Source organism: Trachypithecus francoisi, unplaced genomic scaffold (assembly GCF_009764315.1).
Source record: "Trachypithecus francoisi isolate TF-2019V2 unplaced genomic scaffold, Tfra_2.0 Lachesis_group2, whole genome shotgun sequence".
NCBI lineage: Eukaryota > Metazoa > Chordata > Mammalia > Primates > Cercopithecidae > Trachypithecus > Trachypithecus francoisi.
Window position 1 is genome coordinate 105,753,404 of NW_022681465.1, and position 23,350 is coordinate 105,776,753.

The window sequence follows — 23,350 nt, forward strand, 5'->3', positions numbered from 1 at the left end:
CATTTCATTGTGATTTTGATTTGCATTTCCCTAATGATTAGTGATACTGAGCATCTGTTCATTGACCATTTTTATATCTTATTTGGTGAAATGTCTACTTGAGCCCTTTACTAATTTTCTAATTCTGTTTTTTTTTTTTTTTCTGCTGTGGAGTTGTAAGAATTCTTTATATATTCTGTAAGCATGAATGATTCGCAAATATTTTCTCCCATTCCATTCCATAAGATGCTTTTACACTCTGTTGATGGTATACTTTGATGCTCAAAAGTTTTTAATTTTTATGTAATCTAACTTATCTATTTTTTCTTTTGTTGACTGTGCTTTTGGTGTTATAACTGAGAAATCGTTGCCAAATCCAATGTCATCATACTCTTCTCCAATGTTTTCTTCTAAGAGTTTTATAGTTTTGGCTCTTCTGTCTTTATCATAACTCCTTTCCACACACACAAAAAAAAGTAGAACTTAAGTGAAGAGAAAGAGAAGTGTTCTTTTTTTTAATTCCTAGTTTTTTCCTCTTCATTAATATGCGATGATTCTGAACAGCCATTCTTGTCCCGTTCTGAGTTTTAATATTTCCCCAAGGACCAGAAATTATATGACCTCTGTGTTACAGTGTAAAATACTAACTGGGCAGGGTGCAGTGGGTCACATCTGTAATCCTAGCATTTTGGGAGGTCAATCTGGGCAGAGAGCTTGAGCCCAGGAGTTGGAGACCAGCCTAGGAAACATGGTAAAACTCAGTCTCTACCAAAAAAAAAAAATACAAAAAAATTAGCCAGGCATGGTGGCCCATGCCTATAGTTTCAACTCTCTAGGAGGCTGAGGTGGGAAGATCACCTGAACCCAGGGAGCTTGACGCTGCAGTGAGCTATGATTGCACCACTGCATCCCAGCCTGGGCGACAGAAACCCCATCTCAAAACTGATTCCGCCTAATTCTTAATTAATATCAGAAAATGTGAAGTTGTTGTGTCCTTTTCAAAAAAGATAAAATGCACTGACAATATGCTTCCATTTTAAGAGTTCAAAACATACTGGCTTTTGTCACTTTAAAAGGAATCTTTACTGTTAATATGTCGTTAGCATCAAAGATCTTTAGTAAAAGACTTCTCTTTAGGGGCCCTTTATGTTTGTTTCTAAGATCAATTATAAAGCTCTCTGAAAATAAAGCCATTAGGCTGAACTTGCAAGCATTTTCATGATTACGCTAATATCAATACAGAGCTAATGCCACTCCATACAGGTGGGATCTGGAGATGTTAACTCGTTAATTAACCATATGCAAGTTATGTCAAAAAATACAAACAAAGCAATGTGATAACCTCAACCTTCTCCAATTAATGCTCAGTATTATTTATTGATAATGCATCCCTAAACACTCCAAAGTTATGTTAGTTTCACACGTATATCCTTCCTAAGCAGGCTTTACAGAGCTCAGAGGCCAGAGATAAGAAGAAATGTCAAGAGACAAACCCAGATGCTCCCAAGAATTAATTCAACAGGGTATACTTACACACAAGATAGTTCTGTGTCTCTGCAAAGTAATTTTTCAAATATTTGTAATATTCACTTCATTTATCTTACTAAAGGACCAGTGACTTTTCCTGTTAAGGACTAATTATTCTTTTGACTCTGCCTACATAAGGTTCTACACTGAACTCCTGGGCTCAAGCTATCTGCCCATGTTGGCCTCCAAAAGTGCAAAAGGTAAATGCAAAAGGTAAGAAAGCAAGTAGGAAGGAAGGTTGCTCCTGACAGCTGATTTTTTTTCCTCCTCTATAGACAGAACTACCAATCAAGAGCTAATGCCACTGAATACAAGTGGGGGCTGGAGCTGTTAATTTATTAATGAACAATATGCAGGAATACATGTCAATCAATTTTTTCATAAGAAGCACCAAACTGGTATCTATCTTTTTAATACATGTGACTGCACTTTCCCCTGTCTTTACCCCACTGCATTTTGACAAGGCCATTAAACTGTAGTTTTCTTGTTGTTGTTGTTGTTGCTGTTTTTGTTTTGGAGCTAGGATGTGAGAGGTAAGAGAAGTTAATTGTGTTAATTTAGAGGATCTAGAAAAGAAGCAAATATATTTCTATACCCTCAACCAAAAAAGCAATCTCTTGCTATCTGAGAACATTGTCTTTCACTGATTTACGGATAACTGGGAGTGGAGTGGAAGAAGTCTGGCTTGCCGGATCAGCCCAATCAATCCTGGTTCTCCATGACACACTGAATGTCTCACACAAACTACCTTCACATTTGATAAATCAGAATAGCAGTTACTGGTATTCAGTAAGTGTTTGAAGTACCTGGATGAATTGCTAATAACATTTGCTTAAGATATCTTTCTTTCAGAGTGAGGTACCCAAACTTGGTCATCTATATAAATATTTTTAAATATTTCCAAATATCCATACAATTGCCTTTTAGAGGGTTCCCTCTGGACATATGGTACCATCTGCGTACTGCTTCAGTATTCTTAAATGTTGACATCCACTCACTAGGATCTAAACACAACTTAAATACACAGCGATTTAACCACTGAATGAGAATTGTCTTTACCCCAGCTAAGTTAGGTGCTAAAACCCCATTTTCATCCTACTTCTTCCCAGAAATATTCCTAAGTCATTGCAACTTCTTAACAGAGACAGCAATTTTAGGAAACAAGTTAGGATGAGTTAAAGATCCAGGAAAAGTATACCATTTGGCAGTAGTGATCAGCTCAGTAGAGTCAGGGGTACCTAACTTTAGAAAAATGACATTGCATTTGAGTAGCCCAGTAATTTATTACTCAGTGAGGCAGCTAGGAGGAGAGAATGTTACCTGCCCACTGGGGCTTTAAAAGACCATGCAGTGCATAATCTCTCCATTAGTTCTGGCCTTGCCAGCCCTGATCCTTCTTCTATTACACACTCATCAAACAAGCCTGTGGTTATTTATTTCCCCTTCAAAGTTCTCTTTAATGCTCATTTTAACTGATTCTCTCTCTGAATCTGGATAAACGTAGAAGATGGAGGCTGCAAAAGGGAAAAGGAAAATGAGATTCAAGTTGTATTTACAACTCTCAGATAAATAGTCCTGAGGTAAAAGAAGCAGCCTACTGGTAATAATTGTATAATTCAATTAATCATTACTCCCTGTCAACAAGTATCTTCCAGATGACCAAAAACTGACTATGAGACCAGTGATGCCCACTGTATTAGTCAGGATCCTCCAGAAAAACAGAACCAATGGGATGTGTACATATGTAGAAAGAGATTTATTATAAGGAATTGGCCCCCACAATTATGGAAACTGGCAAGTGCAAATATGCAGTGTGACCTGTCAGGCTCGAGAGATAGACAGCCAATGTTATAGTTCCAGTCTAAAGGTCAGCAGGCAGAGAAGCAGAACAGCCAATAGTACAGATGAAATTTAAAGGCCAGCAGGAAATCATCTGGGAGAGCTAATGGTGCTGATAAAATCTAAAGACAGTCTGCTATAGAATTCTCTCTTACGGGGAGAGGCAGGTCTTTCTGTTCTACTCAGGTCTTCAACTGATTAGATGAGGCCTACCCACATGATGGAGGGCAGTCTGCTTTACTCAGGTCCACTGACTTTAATGTTAATTTCATTCAAAAACACTCACAGAAATATTCAGAATAATGTTTGACCAACTATCTGAACATTCGGTGACCCAGCCAAGTTGACACATAAAATGAACCATCATGCCCCCCTAATTTTGACACACCCATGTCTCCATTATCTCTCCAGGCCTATCACTAAACTCTCCAAACAAACCAAAATCTATTCATGTAAAGTTTTAAAACTGCTTGCCATATAGCATACATGTAAATAACTAGAAATGGTATTTTATAAGACCCAACAAAAATGAGGAGTATAAAATATTTTTAAAGATTGCTGCCTACATTTAAAAAAATCAAGATGACATATATCAAATCAAAGATCCTCTATTTCTTCATTGTTTGTACTTATTTAAAATAGCTCATCATTTCTAAAACGTCTTCTTTAAAGTTGAAATGTCAATACTGGTATCTGGGGAGAATTTATTTAGAAACCTGTTTCGTAATTATTTAGAATTTACTTAGAAATCTAATTCCAGTTGCAAAACAACAAATTAAAAAAAAAAAAACTCTGAGAAAGTGCCTTTTCAGGTATCTTAATTTCTTTATCTGATAAAGTCAGTTTCTCTCATATAGTTAAATTTCAAAAGGTTTATTTTGATAGGATAAAAGAAAACAATGAAAGAAGCAACATTTATCAATTTATAAAAGAGTATTAATTAAAATTTACTACAGATGTTCAAACACTGGGATTATATTGCCTTTTACTGTAGACAAAAGTGGGGATATAAAAGAAAGTTAAAGGAGGTATCTATTTTTCCAATGAAAGTTTTTAAAAAATAAACAAATATCCAATACTTCACTTATCCCTCTTAATGTAATTTTACAACAAGCCCATACTCAGCAGATGGCTAGTTTACTATCTGATGATAAAGTTTTGAAGAATACATTTATTAACTCTTCAAGTCCTTTAAGGCGATTGTTCCAAGTTGACTGAATATTAGAAATTAATTGGAAGGTTTTTGAAAACTGAACATCCCCAGGTTCCACCCAAGTATGGCTCTGAGCATCCATATATTTAAAAAGCTATCCAAATGGGTCTGATAATCAAACTTTTTAAACCATGTTCTGAGGTATAATACAGTTCCTGGGACAATAATCACATAGCAAATGTTTCTGAAATAAACAGAAAGAAAAATAATTATTACCTCCTATTTCACAATTACTGAAGACAGAGGAAATAAATGTTATGTTTTCTGATCTCAGAAGTTACAAAATTAATTTTTAAGTGAGTTATTAGAAGCCAAATATAGAGCTCTCAATTTCAAGGAAAGATATTTGGTGTTAAATGTTTTGTTTTTTATCAGAGATCATTTATTTGATACACTTTCCTAGGTATGATATTAAGTAGACCTTCATATTAACTTTTCGGAAATGCTGTCAGTTTCTGCTACTAAAATGTATGTATCTTTCCTTCCCTTCCTTATCTCTGGTTAGCTAACTTATTTATACCAAGGTGCTAACAGAATCATTCCTTACTTTTCCCCATGACATTTACTTTTAATATATATATATATATATATATTTGAGATCTTTCTAACTTTTTGATGTGGGTGTTCAGTGCTATAAATCTCTCTCTTAACACTGCCTTAGCTGTGTCCCAAAGATTCTGGTATGTTGTGTCTTCATTCGCATTAATTTCAAAGAACTTCTTGATATCTGCCTTAATTTCATTATTTACCCAAAAGTCCTTCAGGAGAAAGTTGTTTAATTTCTGTGTAATTGTATGCTTTTGAGCAATTTTCTTGGCCTTGAATTCTATTTTTATTGCGCTGTGGTCCAAGAGTGTGGTTGGTATCATTTCAGTTTTTTGAGTTTCCTGAAAATTGTTTCACGTCCGATTGCAGGGTCAATTTTAGAGTATGTGCCATGTGGCAATGAAAAGAATGTATATGCCGTTGTCTTCGGGTGGAGAGTTCTGTAGATGTCTACTAGGTCCATTTGGTCAAGTGTTGAGTTCAGGTCCTGAATCTCTTTGTTAATTTTCTGCCTCAATAATCTGTCTTATACTGTTGGTGTGGTGTTGAAGTCTCCCAGTATTATTGTGTGGGAGTCTAAGCCTCTTCTTAGGTCTCTAAGAACTTGCTTTATGAATATGGGCGCACCTGAGTTGGGCACATACAGATTTAAGACAGTTGAGTCTTCTTGTTGAATGGAACCCTTTACCATTATGTAGTGCCCTTTTTTTCTTGCTATGGACTAGGGAAGGGAATGCCCTTCTTTTTCTTTTCTGATCTTTGTTGCTAAAAAGCTGTTTTGTCTGAAATTAGGATTGCATCACTTGCTTTTTTCTGTTTTCTATTTGGTTGGTGGATTTTTCTCCAACCTTTTATTTTGAGCCTATGGGTATCACTGTATGTGAGATGAGTCTCTTGAAGACAGCTTATCTCTGGGTCTTACCTCTATTCAGCTTGACACTCTGTGCCTTTTAATGGGGACATTTAGTTCATTTATATTGAAGGTTAGTATTGATATGTGTGGATTTGATCCTGCCATCATGTTGTTAGCTGGTTATTATGCAGATTTGTTTGTGTGGTTGCTTTATACTGTCACTGGTCTGTGTACTTAAGTGTGTTTGTGTTGTGGCTGGTAATAATCTTTACTTTTCATATTTAGTGCTTCTTTTAGGAGCTCTTGTAAGGAAGTTCTGGTGGTAATGAATCCCCTGAGCATTTGCTTGTCTCAAAAGGATCTTCTTTCTCAAATTAACAACCAAACATCACAACTAGAAGAACTGGAGAAGCAAGAGCAAAGCAACCTCAAAGCTAGAAGAAGACAAGAAATATCCAAAAATCAGAGCTAAACTGAAGGAGACAGAGACACGAAAACCATACAAAAGATCAACAAATGCAGGAGTTGGTTCTTTGGAAAAAATTAATAGGACAGACAGAATTCTAGGTAGACTAATAAAGAAGAAAAGAGAGAATATCCAAATAAACATAATTAGAAATGGCAAAGGAGATGTTACCACTGACCCCACAGAAATGCAAATAGCCATCAGAGACAACTATCAACACCTCTATGCACATAAATCTAAAATTCTAGAAGAAATGGATAAATTCCTGGACATATACATCCTCCCAAAACTGAATCAGGAAGAAATTGAATACTTAAATAGACCAATAATGAGCGCTGACATTAAATCAGTAATAAACAGCCTACCAACTAAAAAAAGCCCAGGACCAGAGAGATTCACAGCTGAATTACAACAGATGTACAAAGAAGAGCTGGTGCCATTCCTACTGAAGTTATTACAAAAATTGAGGAGGAGAGACTCATCCTCAACTCATTCTATGAGGCCACCATAATCCTGATGCTAAAACCTGGCAGAGCCACAACAAAAAAAGAAAACTTCAGGTTAATATCCTTGATGAACATAGATGCTCATCAAAATTCTCAACAAAATACTAACAAACCAAAAGTGAATTAGCACAACTAAAAGCTAATTCACCAGGATAAAGTAGGCCTTATCTCTGGAATGCTTCAACATATTCAAATCAATAAACGTGACTCACCACATAAACAGAAATAAAGACAAAAACCACATGATTATCCATCCCAACAGATGCAGAAAAGGCTTTCAATCAAATTCAAATCTCTTCATGTTAAAAACCTTCAATAACCTAGGCATTGAAAGAATATACTTCAAAATAATAAGAGCCACCTATGACAAAGCCACACCCACCATCAAACTTCATACTGAACGGGCAAAACTTGGAAGCATTCCCCTTGAAAACCAGAACAAGATAAGGATGCCCTCTCTCACCACTCCTATTCAACATAGTATTGGAAGTCCTGGCCAGAACAGTCAGGTAAGAAAAAGAAATAAAAGGCATCCAAATAAAAAGAGAGGAAGTCAAACTATCCCTGTTGGCAGATGACATGATTCTATATCTAGAAAACCCCATAGTCTCTGCCCAAAAGCTCCTTGAACTGATAAGCAACTTTAGCAAAGTTTCAGAATACAAAATTGATGTACAAAAATCAGTAGCATTTCTATACACCAAGAGCAACATCAAACTGACAGTCAAAAGTAACACAGTCCCATTCATAATTGACAAAACAACAACAACAAAACAAAAACAAAAACAAACAAAAAACTAGGAATCCAGCTAACTAGGAAGGTGAAAGATCTCTACAACGAGAATTACAAAACACTGCTCAAAGAAATCATATGTGACCCAAATAGAAGAACATTCCATACTCATGAATAGGAAGACTCAATATTGTTAAAATGGCCATATCACCCAAAGCAATTTACAGATTCAATGCTATGACATCCTTCACAGAACCAGAAAAAACTATTCTAAAATTCATATGGAACCAGAAAAGAGCCCGAATAGCCAAGGCAATTCTAAGCAAAAAGAAAAAGCAGGAGGAATCACATTGCTGTCTTCAAACTGTAAAAAGCTACCATAACCAAATCAGCATGGTACTGGTACAAAAGTAGAAACATAAACCAATGGAACAGAAGAGAAAGCCCAGAAATACAGCTACACACCTATGACAATCTGATCTTTGGCAAAGCTGACAAAAATGAGCAATGGGGAAAGAATTCCTCATTCAATAAATGGTGCTGGGATAACTGGCTAGTATATACAGAAGGTTGAAACTGGATCCCTTTCTTATACCTTATATAAAAATCAACTCAAGATGGATTAAAGATCTAAATATAAAACCTAAAACTATAAAACCCTGGAAGATAACCTAGGAAATCCCATTTTGGATATAGGAACTGGCAAAGATTTGATGATGAAAATTCCAAAAGCAATCACAAGAAAAACAAAAATTGACAAATGGGACCTAATTAAACCAAACAACTTTTGCACAGCAAAAGAAACTATCAACAGAGTAAACAGGCAACCTATAGAATGGGAGAAAATGTTTGCAAACTATACATTTGACAAAGGTCTAACATACAGAATCTACAAGAAACTTACACAAATGTACAAACAAAAAACACCTCCATTAAAAAGTGGGCAATAGCCGGGCATGGTGGCTCACGCCTGTAATCCTAGCACTTTGGGAGGCCGAGGCGGGCAGATCACCTGAGATCAAAAGTTCGAGACCAGCCTAATCAACACGTAGAAACTCCATCTCTACTAAAAATACAAAAAAATTAGCCGAGCATGGTGGCGCATGCCTGTAATCCCAGCTACTCGGAAGGCAGAGGCAGGAGACTTGTTTGAACCTGGGAGGCAGAGATTGCGGTGAGCTGAGATTGTGCCATTGCACGCCAGACTGGGCAACAAGAGTGAAACTCCATCTCAAAAAAAAAAAAAAAAAGTGGGCAAAAGACATGAACAGACACTTTTCAAAAGAAGACATATACGTGGTCAACAAGCATACGAAAAAATGCTCAATGTCACTAATCATTCAGGAAATGCAAATCAATGAGATACCAGCTCACACCAGTCAAAATGGCTATTAAAAGTTAAAGAATAACAGGCCAGGTGCAGTGGCTTACGCTAGTAATCCCAGCACTTTGGGAGGTCAAAGTGGGCAGATCGCTTGTGGTCAGGAGTTTGAGACCAGCCTGGCCAACATAGCAAAACCCTGTCTCTGCTAAAAATACAAAAATTACCCAGGCATGGTGTCACGTGGTAGAATACTATGCAGTCATAAAAAAGAATCAGATTATGTCTTTGCAGCAACATGGATGGAACTGGAGGCCATTATCCTTAGCAAACTAATGCAGAAACAGAAAACCAAGTAATGCATGTTCTCACTTATAAGTAGGAGCTAGGCCGGGCGCGGTGGCTCAAGCCTGTAATCTCAGCACTTTGGGAGGCCGAGATGGGTGGATCACGAGGTCAGGAGATCGAGACCATCCTGGCTAACATGGTGAAACCCCGTCTCTACTAAAAAATACAAAAAACTAGCCGGGTGAGGTGGCAGGCGCCTGTAGTCCCAGCTACTCGGGAGGCTGAGGCAGGAGAATGGCATAAACCCGGGAGGCGGAGCTTGCAGTGAGCTGAGATCCGGCCACTGCACTCCAGCCCGGGTGACAGAGTGAGACTCCGTCTCAAAAAAAATAAAAATAAAAATAAGTAGGAGCTAAATCATGAGAACACATGGACAGAAGGAGGGGAAACACAGATACTGGAGCTTACTTGAGGGAGAATGATGGGAGAAGGAAAAGGTTCAGAAAAAAAAAACTGTCAGGTACTATGCTTAGTACCCAGGTGATAATAATCTGTACAGCAAAAAAGTTTGATTGCCAGAAATCTACATGCAGTTTGAAATGACATAAATGTCAAAATCATATTTTAAAAGACAAATAAAAGTAAAAATTCTTAGTACGTGTGTGTGTGTGCGCGTGCATACACATACATACACTCACACACAAGACAACAGAAGTGTCTTTTCAGTGGCCTATATCTCAAATTATACCATACAGGCTATATCTTCTTCACAAGTTTAAGAATAATCCCTAATATAAAATGGAGATGAAACTCATAATTATGACATCCTATTTTAACCTCTGTTCCTCTCATAGCTGCGTTTCTACTAAAGGGTGAAAAACGTAAGAGGTGTAAGAGTAGACAAAAGAAAACACAGTTCACTTTTGAACAACACAGGCTTGAACTGTGTGGGTTCACTTACACATGAATTTTTTGCAACCCCTGCCACCCCTGGGAAAGCAAAACCAACCCCTCCTCTTTCTCTCTTTTTCTTTCCCAGTCTACTCAATGTGAAGACGATAGGATGAAGATCTTTATGATGATCCCCTTGCACTTAATGAATAGTAAATATGTTTTCTCTTCTTTATCATCTTAAGATTTTCTTTTCTCTATCTTACTGTGTTGTAACAATACAGTATGCAAGATGGCCGAATAGGAACAGCTCCAGTCTCCAACTGCCGGTGCGAGTGACACAGAAGACCGGTGATTTCTGCATTTTCAACTGAGGTACTGGGGTCATCTCACTGGGGAGTGCCAGACAATCGGTGCTGGTCAGCTGCTGTAGCCCGACCAGCGAGAGCTGAAGCAGGGCGAGGCATTGCCTCACCTGGGAAGTGCAAGGGGGAAGGGAGTCCCTTTTCCTAGCCAGGCGAACTGACACACAACACCTAGAAAATCGGGTAATTCCCACCCCAATACTGTGCTTTAAGTAAACGGGCACACCAGGAGATTATACCCACACCTGGCCGGGAGGGGCCCACAGCCACGGAGCCTCCCTCATTGCTAGCACAGCAGTCTGCAATCTAACCGCAAGGCAGCAGCGAAACTGGGGGAGGGGCGCCTGCCATTGCTGACGATTAAATAGGTAAACAAAGTTGCTGGGAAGCTTGAACTGGGTGGAGCTCACAGCAGCTCAAGGAAACCTGCCTGTCTCTGTAGACTCCACCTCTGGGGACAGGGCGCAGCTAAAAACTCAACAGGGAAAGCAGCAGAGGCCTGTGCAGACCCAAATGACTCTGTCTGACAGCTTTGAAGAGAGCAGTGGATCTCCCAACATGGAGGTTGAGAACTGAGAACGGACAGACTGCCTGCTCAAGTGGGTCCCTGACCCCTGAGTAGCCCAACTGGGAGACATCCCCCACTAGGGGCAGTCTGACACCCCACACCTCACACAGTGGAGTACACCCCTGAGAGGAAGCTTCCAAAGTAAGAATCAGACAGGTACACTTGCTGTTCAGCAATATTCTATCTTCTGCAACCTCTGCTGCTGATACCCAGGCAAACAGGGTCTGGAGTGGACCTCAAGCAATCTCCAACAGACCTACAGCTGAGGGTCCTGACTATTAGAAGGAAAACTATCAAACAGGAAGAACACCTATACCAAAACCCCATCAGTACGTCACCATCATCAAAGACCAGAGGCAGATAAAACCACAAAGATGGGGAAGAAGCAGGGCAGAAAAGCTGTAAATTCAAAAAATAAGAGCGCATCTCCCCCTGCAAAGGAGCGCAGCTCATCACCAGCAACGGATCAAAGCTGGTCAGAGAATGACTTTGACAAGATGAGAGAAGAAGGCTTCAGTCCATCAAACCTCTCAGAGCTAAAGGAGGAATTACGTACCCAGCGCAAAGAAACTAAAAATCTTCAAAAAAGAGTGGAAGAATTGACAGCTAGAATAATTAATGCAGAGAAGGTCATAAATGAAATGACAGAGATAAAAACCATGACACGAGAAACACGTGACAAATCCACAAGCTTCAGTAACCGACTTGATCAACTGGAAGAAAGAGTATCAGCGATTGAGGATCAAATGAATGAAATGAAGCGAGAAGAGAAACCAAAAGAAAAAAGAAGAAAAAGAACAAAGCCTGCAAGAAGTATGGGATTATGTAAAAAGACCAAATCTACGTCTGATTGGGGTGCCTAAAAGTGAGGGGGAAAATGGAACCAAGTTGGAAAACACTCTTCAGGATATCATCTAGGAGAACTTCCCCAACCTAGTAGGGCAGGCCAACATTCAAATTCAGGAAATACAGAGAACACCACAAAGATACTCCTCAAGAAGAACAATTCCAAGAAAAATAATTGCCAGATTCACCAAAATTGAAATGATGGAAAAAACCTTAAGGGCAGCCAGAGAGAAAGGTCGGGTTACCCACAAAGGGAAGCCCATCAGACTAACAGCAGACCTCTCAGCAGAAACTCTACAAGCCAGAAGAGAGTGGGGGCCAATATTCAACGTTCTTAAAGAAAAGAATTTTCAACCCAGAATTTCATATCCAGCCAAACTAAGTTTCATAAGTGAAGGAGAAATAAAATCCTTTACAGATAAGCAAATGCTTAGAGATTTTGTCACCACCAGGCCTGCCTTACAAGAGACTCTGAAGGAAGCCCTAAACATGGAATGGAACAACCGGTATCAGCCACAGCAAAAACATGCCAAAATGTAAAGACCATCGAGGCTAGGAAGAAACTGCATCAACTAACGAGCAAAATAACCAGTTAATATCATAATGACAGGATCAAGTTCACACATAACAATATTAACCTTAAATGTTAATGGACTAAATGGTCCAATTAAAAGACAGAGACTGGCAAACTGGATAAAGAGTCAAGACCCATCAGTCTGCTGTATTCAGGAGACCCATCTCACATGCAGAGACATACATAGGCTCAAAATAAAGGGATGGAGGAAGATCTACCAAGCAAATGGAGAACAAAAAAGAGCAGGGGTTGCAATCCTAGTCTCTGATAAAATAGACTTTAAACCATCAAAGATCAAAAGAGACAAAGAAGGCCATTACATAATGGTAAAGGGATCAATTCAACAGGTAGAGCTAACTATCCTAACTATATATGCACCCAATACAGGAGCACCCAAATTCATAAAGCAAGTCCTTAGAGACTTACAAAGAGACTTAGACTCCCATACAATAATAATGGGAGACTTCAACACTCCACTGTCAACATTAGACAGATCAACGAGACAGAAAGTTAACAAGGATATCCAGGAATTGAACTCATCTCTGCAGCAAGCAGACCTAACAGACATCGACAGAACTCTCCACCCCAAATCAACAGAATATACATTCTTCTCAGCACCACATCGCACTTATTCCAAAATTGACCACATAATTGGAAGTAAATCACTCCTCAGCAAATGTACAAGAACAGAAATTATAACAAACTGTCTCACAGACCACAGTGCAATCAAACTAGAACTCCGGACTAAGAAACTCAATCAAAACCGCTCAACTATATGGAAACTGAACAACCTGCTCCTGAATGACTACTGGGTACATAATGAAATGAAGGCAGAAATAAAGATGTTCTTTGAAACCAATGAGAACAAAGATACAACATACCAGAATCTCTGGGACACACTTAAAGCAGTGTGTAGAGGGAAATTTATAGCACTAAATGCCCACAAGAGAAAGCTGGAAAGATCTAAAATTGACATTCTAACATCACAATTAAAAGAACTGGAGAAGCAAGAGCAAACACATTCAAAAGCTAGCAGAAGGCAAGAAATAACTAAGATCAGAGCAGAACTGAAGGAGATAGAGACACAAAAAACCCTCCAAAAAATCAATGAATCCAGGAGTTGGTTTTTTGAAAAATCAACAAGATTGACAGACCGCTAGCAAGACTAATAAAGAAGAAAAGAGAGAAGAATCAAATAGACACAATAAAAAATCATAAAGGGGATATCACCACGGACCCCACATAAATACAAACTACCATCAGAGAATACTATAAACACCTCTATGCAAATCAACTAGAAAATCTAGAAGAAATGGATAATTTCCTGGACACTTACACTCTTCCAAGACTAAACCAGGAAGAAGTTGAATCCCTGAATAGACCAATAGCAGGCTCTGAAATTGAGGCAATAATTAATAGCCTACCAACCAAAAAAAGTCCAGGACCAGATGGATTCACAGCTGAATTCTACCAGAGGTACAAGGAGGAGCTGGTACCATTCCTTCTGAAACTATTCCAATCAATTGAAAAAGAGGGAATCTTCCCTAACTCATTTGATGAGGCCAGCATCGTCCTGATACCAAAGCCTGGCAGAGACACAACAAAAAAAGAGAATTTTAGAGCAATATCCCTGATGAACACCGATGCAAAAATCCTCAATAAAATACTGGCAAACCGGATCCAGCAGCACATCAAAAAGCTTATCCACCATGATCAAGTGGGCTTCATCCCTGGGATGCAAGGCTGGTTCAACATACGCAAATCAATAAACGTCATCCAGCATATAAACAGAACCAAAGACAAAAACTACATGATTATCTCAATAGATGCAGAAAAGGCCTTTGACAAAATTCAACAGCCCTTCTTGCTAAACACTCTCAATAAATTTGGTATTGAATGAATGTATCTAAAAATAATAAGAGCTATTTATGACAAATCCACAGCCAATATCATACTGAATGGGCAAAAACTGGAAAAATTCCCTTTGAAAACTGGCGCAAGACAGGGATGCCCTCTCTCACCACTGCTATTCAACATAGTGTTGGAAATTCTGGCCAGGGCAATCAGGCAAGAGAAAGAAATCAAGGGTATTCAGTTAGGAAAAGAAGAAGTCAAATTGTCCCTGTTTGCAGATGATATGATTGTATATTTAGAAAACCCCATTGTCTCAGCCCAAAATCTCCTTAAGCTGATAAGCAACTTCAGCAAAGTCTCAGGATACAAAATCAATGTGCAAAAATCACAAGCATTCTTATACACCAGTAACAGACAAACAGAGAGCCAAATCATGAATGAACTTCCATTCACAATTGCTTCAAAGAGAATAAAATACCTAGGAATCCAACTTACAAGGGATGTCAAGGACCTCTTCAAGGAGAACTACAAACCACTGCTCAGTGAAATAAAAGAGGACACTAACAAATGGAAGAACATACCATGCTCATGGATAGGAAGAATCAATATCGTGAAAATGGCCATACTGCCCAAGGTTATTTATAGATTCAATGCCATCCCCATCAAGCTACCAATGACTTTCTTCACAGAACTGGAAAAAACAGCTTTAAAGTTCATATGGAACCAAAAAAGAGCCCGCATTGCCAAGACAATACTAAGTCAAAAGAACAAAGCTGGAAGCATCACGCTACCTGACTTCAAACTATACTACAAGGCCACAGTAACCAAAACAGCATGGTACTGGTACCAAAACAGAGAGATAGACCAATGGAACAGAACAGAGTCCTCAGAAAAAATACCACACATCTACAGCCATCTGATCTTTGACAAACCTGAGAGAAACAAGAAATGGGGAAAGGATTCCCTATTTAATAAATGGTGCTGGGAAAATTGGCTAGCCATAAGTAGAAAGCTGAAACTGGATCCTTTCCTTACTCCTTATACGAAAATTAATTCAAGATGGATTAGAGACTGAAATGTTAGACCTAATACCATAAAAACCCTAGAAGAAAACCTAGGTAGTACCATTCAGGACATAGGCATGGGCAAGGACTTCATGTCTAAAACACCAAAAGCAACGGCAGCAACAGCCAAAATTGACAAATGGGATCTGATTAAACTAAAGAGCTTCTGCACAGCAAAAGAAACTACCATCAGAGTGCACAGGCAACCTACAGAATGGGAGAAAATTTTTGCAATCTACTCATCTGACAAAGGGCTAATATCCAGAACCTACAAAGAACGCAAACAAATTTACAAGAAAAAAACAAACAACCCCATCAAAAAGTGGGCAAAGGATATGAACAGACATTTCTCAAAAGAAGACATTCATACAACCAACAGACACATGAAAAAATGCTCATCATCACTGGCCATCAGAGAAATACAAATCAAAACCACAATGAGATACCATCTCACACCAGTTAGAATGGCAATCATTAAAAAGTCAGGCAACAACAGGTGCTGGAGAGGATGTGGAGAAATAGGAACACTTTTACACTGTTGGTGGGATTGTAAACTAGTTCAACCATCATGGAAAACAGTATGGCGGTTCCTCAAGGATCTAGAACTAGATGTACCATATGACCCAGCCATCCCACTACTGGGTATATACCCAAAGGATTATAAATCATGCTGCTATAAAGACACATGCACACGTATGTTTATTGCGGCACTATTCACAATAGCAAAGACTTGGAATCAACCCAAATGTCCATCAGTGACAGACTGGATTAAGAAAATGTGGCACATATACACCATGGAATATTATGCAGCCATAAAAAAGGATGAGTTTGCGTCCTTTGTAGGGACATGGATGCAGCTGGAAACCATCATTCTTAGCAAACTATCACAAGAACAGAAAACCAAACACCACATGTTCTCACTCATAGGTGAGAACTGAACAATGAGATCACTTGGACTCGGGAAGGGGAACATCACACACCGAGGCCTATCATGGGGAGGGGGGAGGGGGGAGGGATTGCATTGGGAGTTATACCTGATATAAATGACGAATTGATGGGTGCTGACGAGTTGATGGGTGCAGCACACCAACATGGCACAAGTATACCTATGTAACAAACCTACACGTTATGCACATGTACCCTAGAACTTAAAGTATAATTAAAAAAAAAAACCAATACAGTATATAATACATATAAAAGACAAAATATGTATTGACTATCAGTAAGGCTTCCAGTCAACAGTAGGCTATTAGTAGTTTAGTTTTGGGAGAGTCAAAAGTTGTATGTGGATTTCTGACTGCGCAAAGGGTCAGTATCCCTAACTCCCAAATTGTTCAAGGGTCAACTGTATTCTAAATCCTCTCTCCTAAAACAATTGTTTTCATCAAAGTTTCAGCAAATAAATAGAATGACTGGTTAAGAAAGAGGTAAAAATTAGTAAGAAAAGAGGAAAGAAGCAAAATAATAGACAAAAAGAATAAGAATTAGCGATTTGCCACTCTGATAGCATTTCCAATTTTTAATGAGCATGTATTCAATCAACACACTACAAACCTGTAATATTGTATCCTCGCTAAGAATAGGCATCATCCTATTATTACTCATTTGCTCTTGCAGATCCTCTTTGAGCTTAAATCCAAGTTGAATCTCAGGAGAAGGCATGCCTAGAATGAAACATAATTATAAAACATTGGCAACAGTTTTATTGCTCTGCTTTGACAATGGCCCAAGAATTTTATAGGAATGCAAAATGTCATTAAGAATCATCTAGTATATCATAATTTCTTTTTTTATTTCTTCTAAAAAAAGGGGGGGGATATATGTGCAGAATGTGCAGGTATATGTGTGCCATGGTGGTTTGCTGCACCTATTGATGCATCCCCTAAGTTCCCTCCCCTCACCCCTCAACCCCTAACAGGCCCGGGTGTGTGTGTGTGTGTTCCCTTCTCTGTGTCCCTGTGTTCTCAATGTTCAACTCCCACTTATGAATGAGAACATGCAGTGTTTGGTTTTCTGTTCCTGTGTTAGTTTGCTGGGGATGATGGTTTCCAGCTTCATCCATGTCCCTGCAAAGGACTGAGATTGTGGCTGCATAGTATTTCATGGTGTATATGTACCACATTTTCTTTATCCAGTCTATCATTGATGGGCATTTGGGTGGGTTCCAGGTCTTTGCTATTGTAAATAGTGCTGCAGTAAACATACATGTGCATGTGTCTTTGTAGTAGAATAATTTATAATCCTTTGGGTTTATACCCAGTAATGGAATTGCTGGGTCAAATGGTATTTTTGGTTCTAGATCCTTGAGGAATTGCTGTACTGTCTTCCACAATGGTTGAACTAAATTACATTCCCACCAACAGTGTAAAAGCATTCCTATTTCTTCACAGCCTTGCCAGCATCTATTGTTTCCTGACTTTTAAATAATCACCATTCTGACAGGCATGAGATGGTATCTCCTTGCGGTTTTAATTTGCATTTCTTTGATGATCAGTGATGTTGAGCTTGTTTTATATGTTTATAGTATATCATAATTTCTTAACTGCCACTTTTATCTGTTAATATTTTTTAATTATTAAGAGGAAACACATATACTACATTGAATGAAATAATACTTGATATTTCCTTGCCTCAGGATGAATAAAGGCAATCAATATGCATAGAAAGTACATAGACTTAAACACCACAAGAATAATTTTAAATTTCTTTTAAAATTCATTTTAGGGGGGCGGAGCAAGATGGCCGAATAGGAACAGCTCCAGTCTCCAGCTCCCAGCGCGAGCAACACAGAAGACAGGTGATTTCTGCATTTTCAACTGAGGCACTGGGGTCATTTCACTAGGGAGTGCCAGACAATCGGTGCTGGTCCGCTGCTGCAGCCCGACCAGTGACAGCTGAAGCAGGGCAAGGCATCACCTCACCTGGGAAGCTCAAGGGGGAAAGGAATCCCTTTTCCTAGCCAGGGGAACTGAGACACAACACCTGGAAAATCGGGTAACTCCCACCCCAATACTGCACTTTACCAAGGGTCTTAGCAAACGGGCACACCAGGAGATTATATCCCACACCTGGCCGGGAGGGTCCCACGCCCACGGAGCCTCCCTCATTGCTAGCACAGCAGTCTGAGATCTAACTGCAAGGCAGCAGCCAGGCTAGGGGAGGGGCACCTGCCATTGCTGAGGCTTAAGTAGGTAAACAAAGCCCTAGGAAGATCGAACTGGGTGGAGCTCACAGCAGCTTAAGGAGGCCTGCCTGTCTCTGTACACTCCATCTCTGGGAACAGGGCACAGCTAAACAACAACAACAACAACAACAAAGCAGCAGAAACCTCTGCAGACGCAAACGACTCTGTCTGACAGCTTTGAAGAGAGCAGTGGATCTCCCAACATGGAGGTTGAGATCTGAGAAGGGACAGACTGCCTGCTCAAGGGGGTCCCTGACCCCTGAGTAGCCTAACTGAGAGACATCCTCCACTAGGGGCAAACCGACACCCCACACCTCACACGGTGGAGTACACCCCTGAGAGGAAGCTTCCAAAGCAAGAATCAGACAGGTACACTCGCTGTTCAGCAATATTCTATCTTCTGCAGCCTCTGCTGCTGACACCCAGGCAAACAGGGTCTGGAGTGGACCTCAAGCAATCTCCAACGGACCTCCAGCTGAGGGTCCGGACTGTTAGAAGGAAAACTAACAAACAGCAAGGACACCCACACCAAAACCCCATCAGTATATCACCATCATCAAAGACCAGAGGCAGATAAAACCACAAAGATGGGGAAAAAGCAGGGCAGAAAAGCTGGAAATTCAAAAAATAAAAGCACATCTCCCCCTCCAAAGGAACGCAACTCATCGCCAGCAACGGATCAAAGCTGGATGGAGAATGACTTTGATGAGATGAGAGAAGGCGGCTTCAGTCCATCAAACTTCTCAGAGCTAAAGGAGGAATTACGCACCCAGCGCAAAGAAACTAAAAATCTTGAAAAAAGAGTGGAAGAATTGATAACTAGAATAATTAATGCAGAGAAGGCCATAAACGAACTGACAGAGATGAAAACCATGACATGAGAAATATGTGACAAATGCATAAGCTTCAGTAACCAACTCGATCAACTGGAAGAAAGAGTATCAGCGATTGAGGATCAAATGAATGAAATGAAGCGAGAAGAGAAATCTAAAGAAAAAAGAAGAAAAAGAAATGAACAAAGCCTGCAAGAAGTATGGGATTATGTAAAAAGACCAAATCTACGTCTGATTGGGGTGCCTGAAAGTGAGGGGGAAAACGGAACCAAGTTGGAAAACACTCTTCAGGATATCATCCAGGAGAACTTCTGCAACCTAGTAGGGCAGGCCAATGTTCAAATTCAGGAAATACAGAGAATGCCACAAAGATACTCCTTGAGAAGAGCAACTCCAAGACACATAATTGCCAGATTCACCAAAGTTGAAATGAAGGAAAAAATCTTAAGGGCAGCCGGAGAGAAAGGTCGGGTTACCCACAAAGGTAAGCCCATCAGACTAACAGCAGATCTCTCGGCAGAAACTCTACAAGCCAGAAGAGAGTGGGGGCCAATATTCTACATTCTTAAAGACAAGAATTTTCAACCCAGAATTTCATATCCAGCCAAACTAAGTTTCATAAGTGAAGGAGAAATAAAATCCTTTGCAGATAAGCAAATGCTTAGAGATTTTGTTGCCACCAGGCCTGCCTTACAAGAGACCCTGAAGGAAGACTAAACATGGAAAGGAAAAACCAGTACCAGCCACTGCAAAAACATGCCAAAATGTAAAGACCATCGAGGCTAGGAAGAAACTGCAACAACTAATGAGCAAAATAACCAGTTAATGTCATAATGGCAGGATCAAGTTCACACATAACAATATTAACCTTAAATGTTAATGGACTAAATGGTCCAATTAAAAGACACAGAGTGGCAAACTGAATAAAGAGTCAAGACCCATCAGTCTGCTGTATTCAGGAGACCCATCTCACATGCAGAGACATACATAGGCTCAAAATAAAGGGATGGAGGAAGATCTATCAAGCAAATGGAGAACAAAAAAAAGCAGGGGTTGCAATCCTAGTCTCTGATAAAACAGACTTTAAACCATCAAAGATCAAAAGAGACAAAGAAGGCCATTACATAATGGTAAAGGGATCAATTCAACAGGAAGAGCTAACTAACCTAAATATATATGCACCCAATACAGGAGCACCCAGATTCATAAAGCAAGTCCTTAGAGACTTACAAAGAGACTTGGACTCTCATACAATAATAATGGGAGACTTCAACACCCCACTGTCAACATTAGACAGATTGACGAGACAGAGTTAACAAGGATATCCAGGAATTGAACTCATCTCTGCAGCAAGCAGACCTAATAGACATCTACAGAACTCTCCACCCCAAATCAACAGAATATACATTCTTCTCAACACCACATCGCACTTATTCCAAAATTGACCACATAATTGGAAGTAAAGCACTCCTCAGCAAATGTACAAGAACAGAAATTATAACAAACTGTCTCTCAGACCACAGTGCAATCAAACTAGAACTCAGGACTAAGAAACTCAATCAAAACAACTCAACTACATGGAAATTGAATAACCTGCTCCCGAATGAATATTGGGTACATAATGAAATGAAGGCAGAAATAAAGATGTTCTTTGAAACCAATGAGAACAAAGATACAACATACCATAGAACTTAAAGTATAATAATAATAATAAAAAAAAGAAAATGATATTGGCTTAACATTAACTTAATCAAAGCCTGACTCCAATTGATAGGGCCAATAAACACGTACCCTTCTACCTGCAATGCAGCTGTTGATTCAAAAAATATTTTTATCTTGACCTGTTAATAAAATGCACCAGAAACAAAAAAAAAAAGAAATTTTTTCCATGCAACATTTGTAACAAATGGTGTTGTAATATTTGTAATAATAAATGAGTTTCAAGCATAAAAAAAATTCATTTTAGATCATTTTTTGAAACGCATGCTAGTATATAATCCAAAAAAGCCAGTTTCTGTTTTCAAAATGGCAAACTGAGCCCATATTTTAACTTTAACTTCCCAAGTTCATAGAAAAATATCCAAAGAAATTACTAGATTTTTGGTTTTTGAACATCTGAAGCAACAACAGAAAGGAAAGGAAAATAGAAATATACCCCCATATAGATCACAAGATGGGAATGGATTCAAGGAAATCCAAACAGTAGTAAACAGCTTGTTATAGGCTGAATGCCTGTGCACACCTGCCCCAGTCAAATTCATATGCTGATGCCCTAACCACCAGTGTGATGATAATAGAAGGTAAGATCTTTGGGAGGTAGTTGAGTTTAGATGAGGTATTGAGGGTGAAGCCCTCATAATCCCTCCTGGAATTAATATCCTTATAAAAAGAGAGAGAAAAACCAGACCTCTCTCTCCCTGAGCACAAACAGGAGGTCATGTGAGCACACAGCAATGTAGCAGCCATCCGCACAATCCAGGAAGAGAGTCCTCACCAAGAACCAAATCTGCCAGCACCTTGATTTTGGATTTCTCATCCTCCAGAACTGTGAAAACTAAATGTCTGTAGATCAAACCATCCAGTTTATAGTATTTTGTTATAGCAGCCCAAGTTGACTAAGACACAGCTCATCACACAACATAGGAAAAGGAAAAGATCTCTCAGAAGTAACTGTCTATCTATCTATCTATGTATCTTATCTATCTATCTATCTATCTATCTATCTATCTATCTTATATACACATACATTTTTTCCATTAGAATTCCAGAAAACCACCCAGTTCAGAGAAAATCCCACTAACAAAAGTTGGAAGAAGGTAAATTGGAAGAACACTGTGATTAGTGTCATATTGCATTGAGCTTGCTGTTTGTACCAAAGAAACTTAGGATGAATGCTGTGGCCAATTACTCTGTATAACAGGATATCTTCCCTACCATATATAGAAATATATTATACTAAAGCTAAGGGTGATAACATAATGTAGTGACAAAATAGTCACAGAAATAGTCAAACAGGTCAATGAAACAAAACAATAAGTAGAAAATGGGCATACATACATACATATATATGGAAATTTAATATATGACAATGGTATTTTAAACCATGGCAACAAGATGGATTATTCAATAAATGATATTGGGAAAATTGGTTAACCATTTCAAAAAAATAAAGTTTGAGCCCTACCTTTCTCATATGCCAAAATATTCCAAATGTTAAAAATATAAAAGCTATAAATATAATCAATGGAAATAAAGATTAAAAATATATCTTTATGGTTTTGAGGTCACTGAAGTATTTCTAAGTCTGATAGAGAAATAACAAACCCTAAAAGAGAAGACCAACAGCTTTTACTACACAAAAACTTAAAATTTCTTCACTGCAAAATATATCATGAATAATATTAAAAGATAACCAGAAAACTGGGTAAAACTATTCACAATATATATGACAAAGATTTGCTATCTTTAATATATAAAATGCTCTTATAAATCAATAATAAAATGAAAATAATTTGGAGACAGATGCAGGCAATTCACACACAAAAAGTAATTATGAGTTATCGGCCGGGCGCGGTGGCTCAAGCCTGTAATCCCAGCACTTTGGGAGGCCGAGACGGGCGGATCACGAGGTCAGGAGATCGAGATCGTCCCGGCTAACACGGTGAAACCCCGTCTCTACTAAAAAAATACAAAAATCTAGCCGGGCGAGGTGGCGGGCGCCTGTAGTCCCAGCTACTCGGGAGGCTGAGGCAGGAGAATGGCGTAAACCCGGGAGGCGGAGCTTGCAGTGAGCTGAGATCCGGCCACAGCACTCCAGCCTGGGTGACAGAGCGAGACTCTGTCTCAAAAAAAAAAAAAAAAAAAAAAAAGTAATTATGAGTTATCAATATTAAAATAGGC

General features: G+C 39.0%; 1 protein-coding gene across 1 annotated transcript in view; it reads right to left on the reverse strand.

The window, feature by feature from the left end:
- ANKRD31 (ankyrin repeat domain 31) overlaps positions 1-23,350 on the reverse strand; it is a 185,979-nt gene that overhangs the window by 150,395 nt on the left and 12,234 nt on the right. Inside the window, 1 exon segment of the mRNA XM_033179887.1 lies at positions 16,988-17,097. Within this exon segment, the coding sequence (XP_033035778.1) occupies positions 16,988-17,097 (110 nt within the window).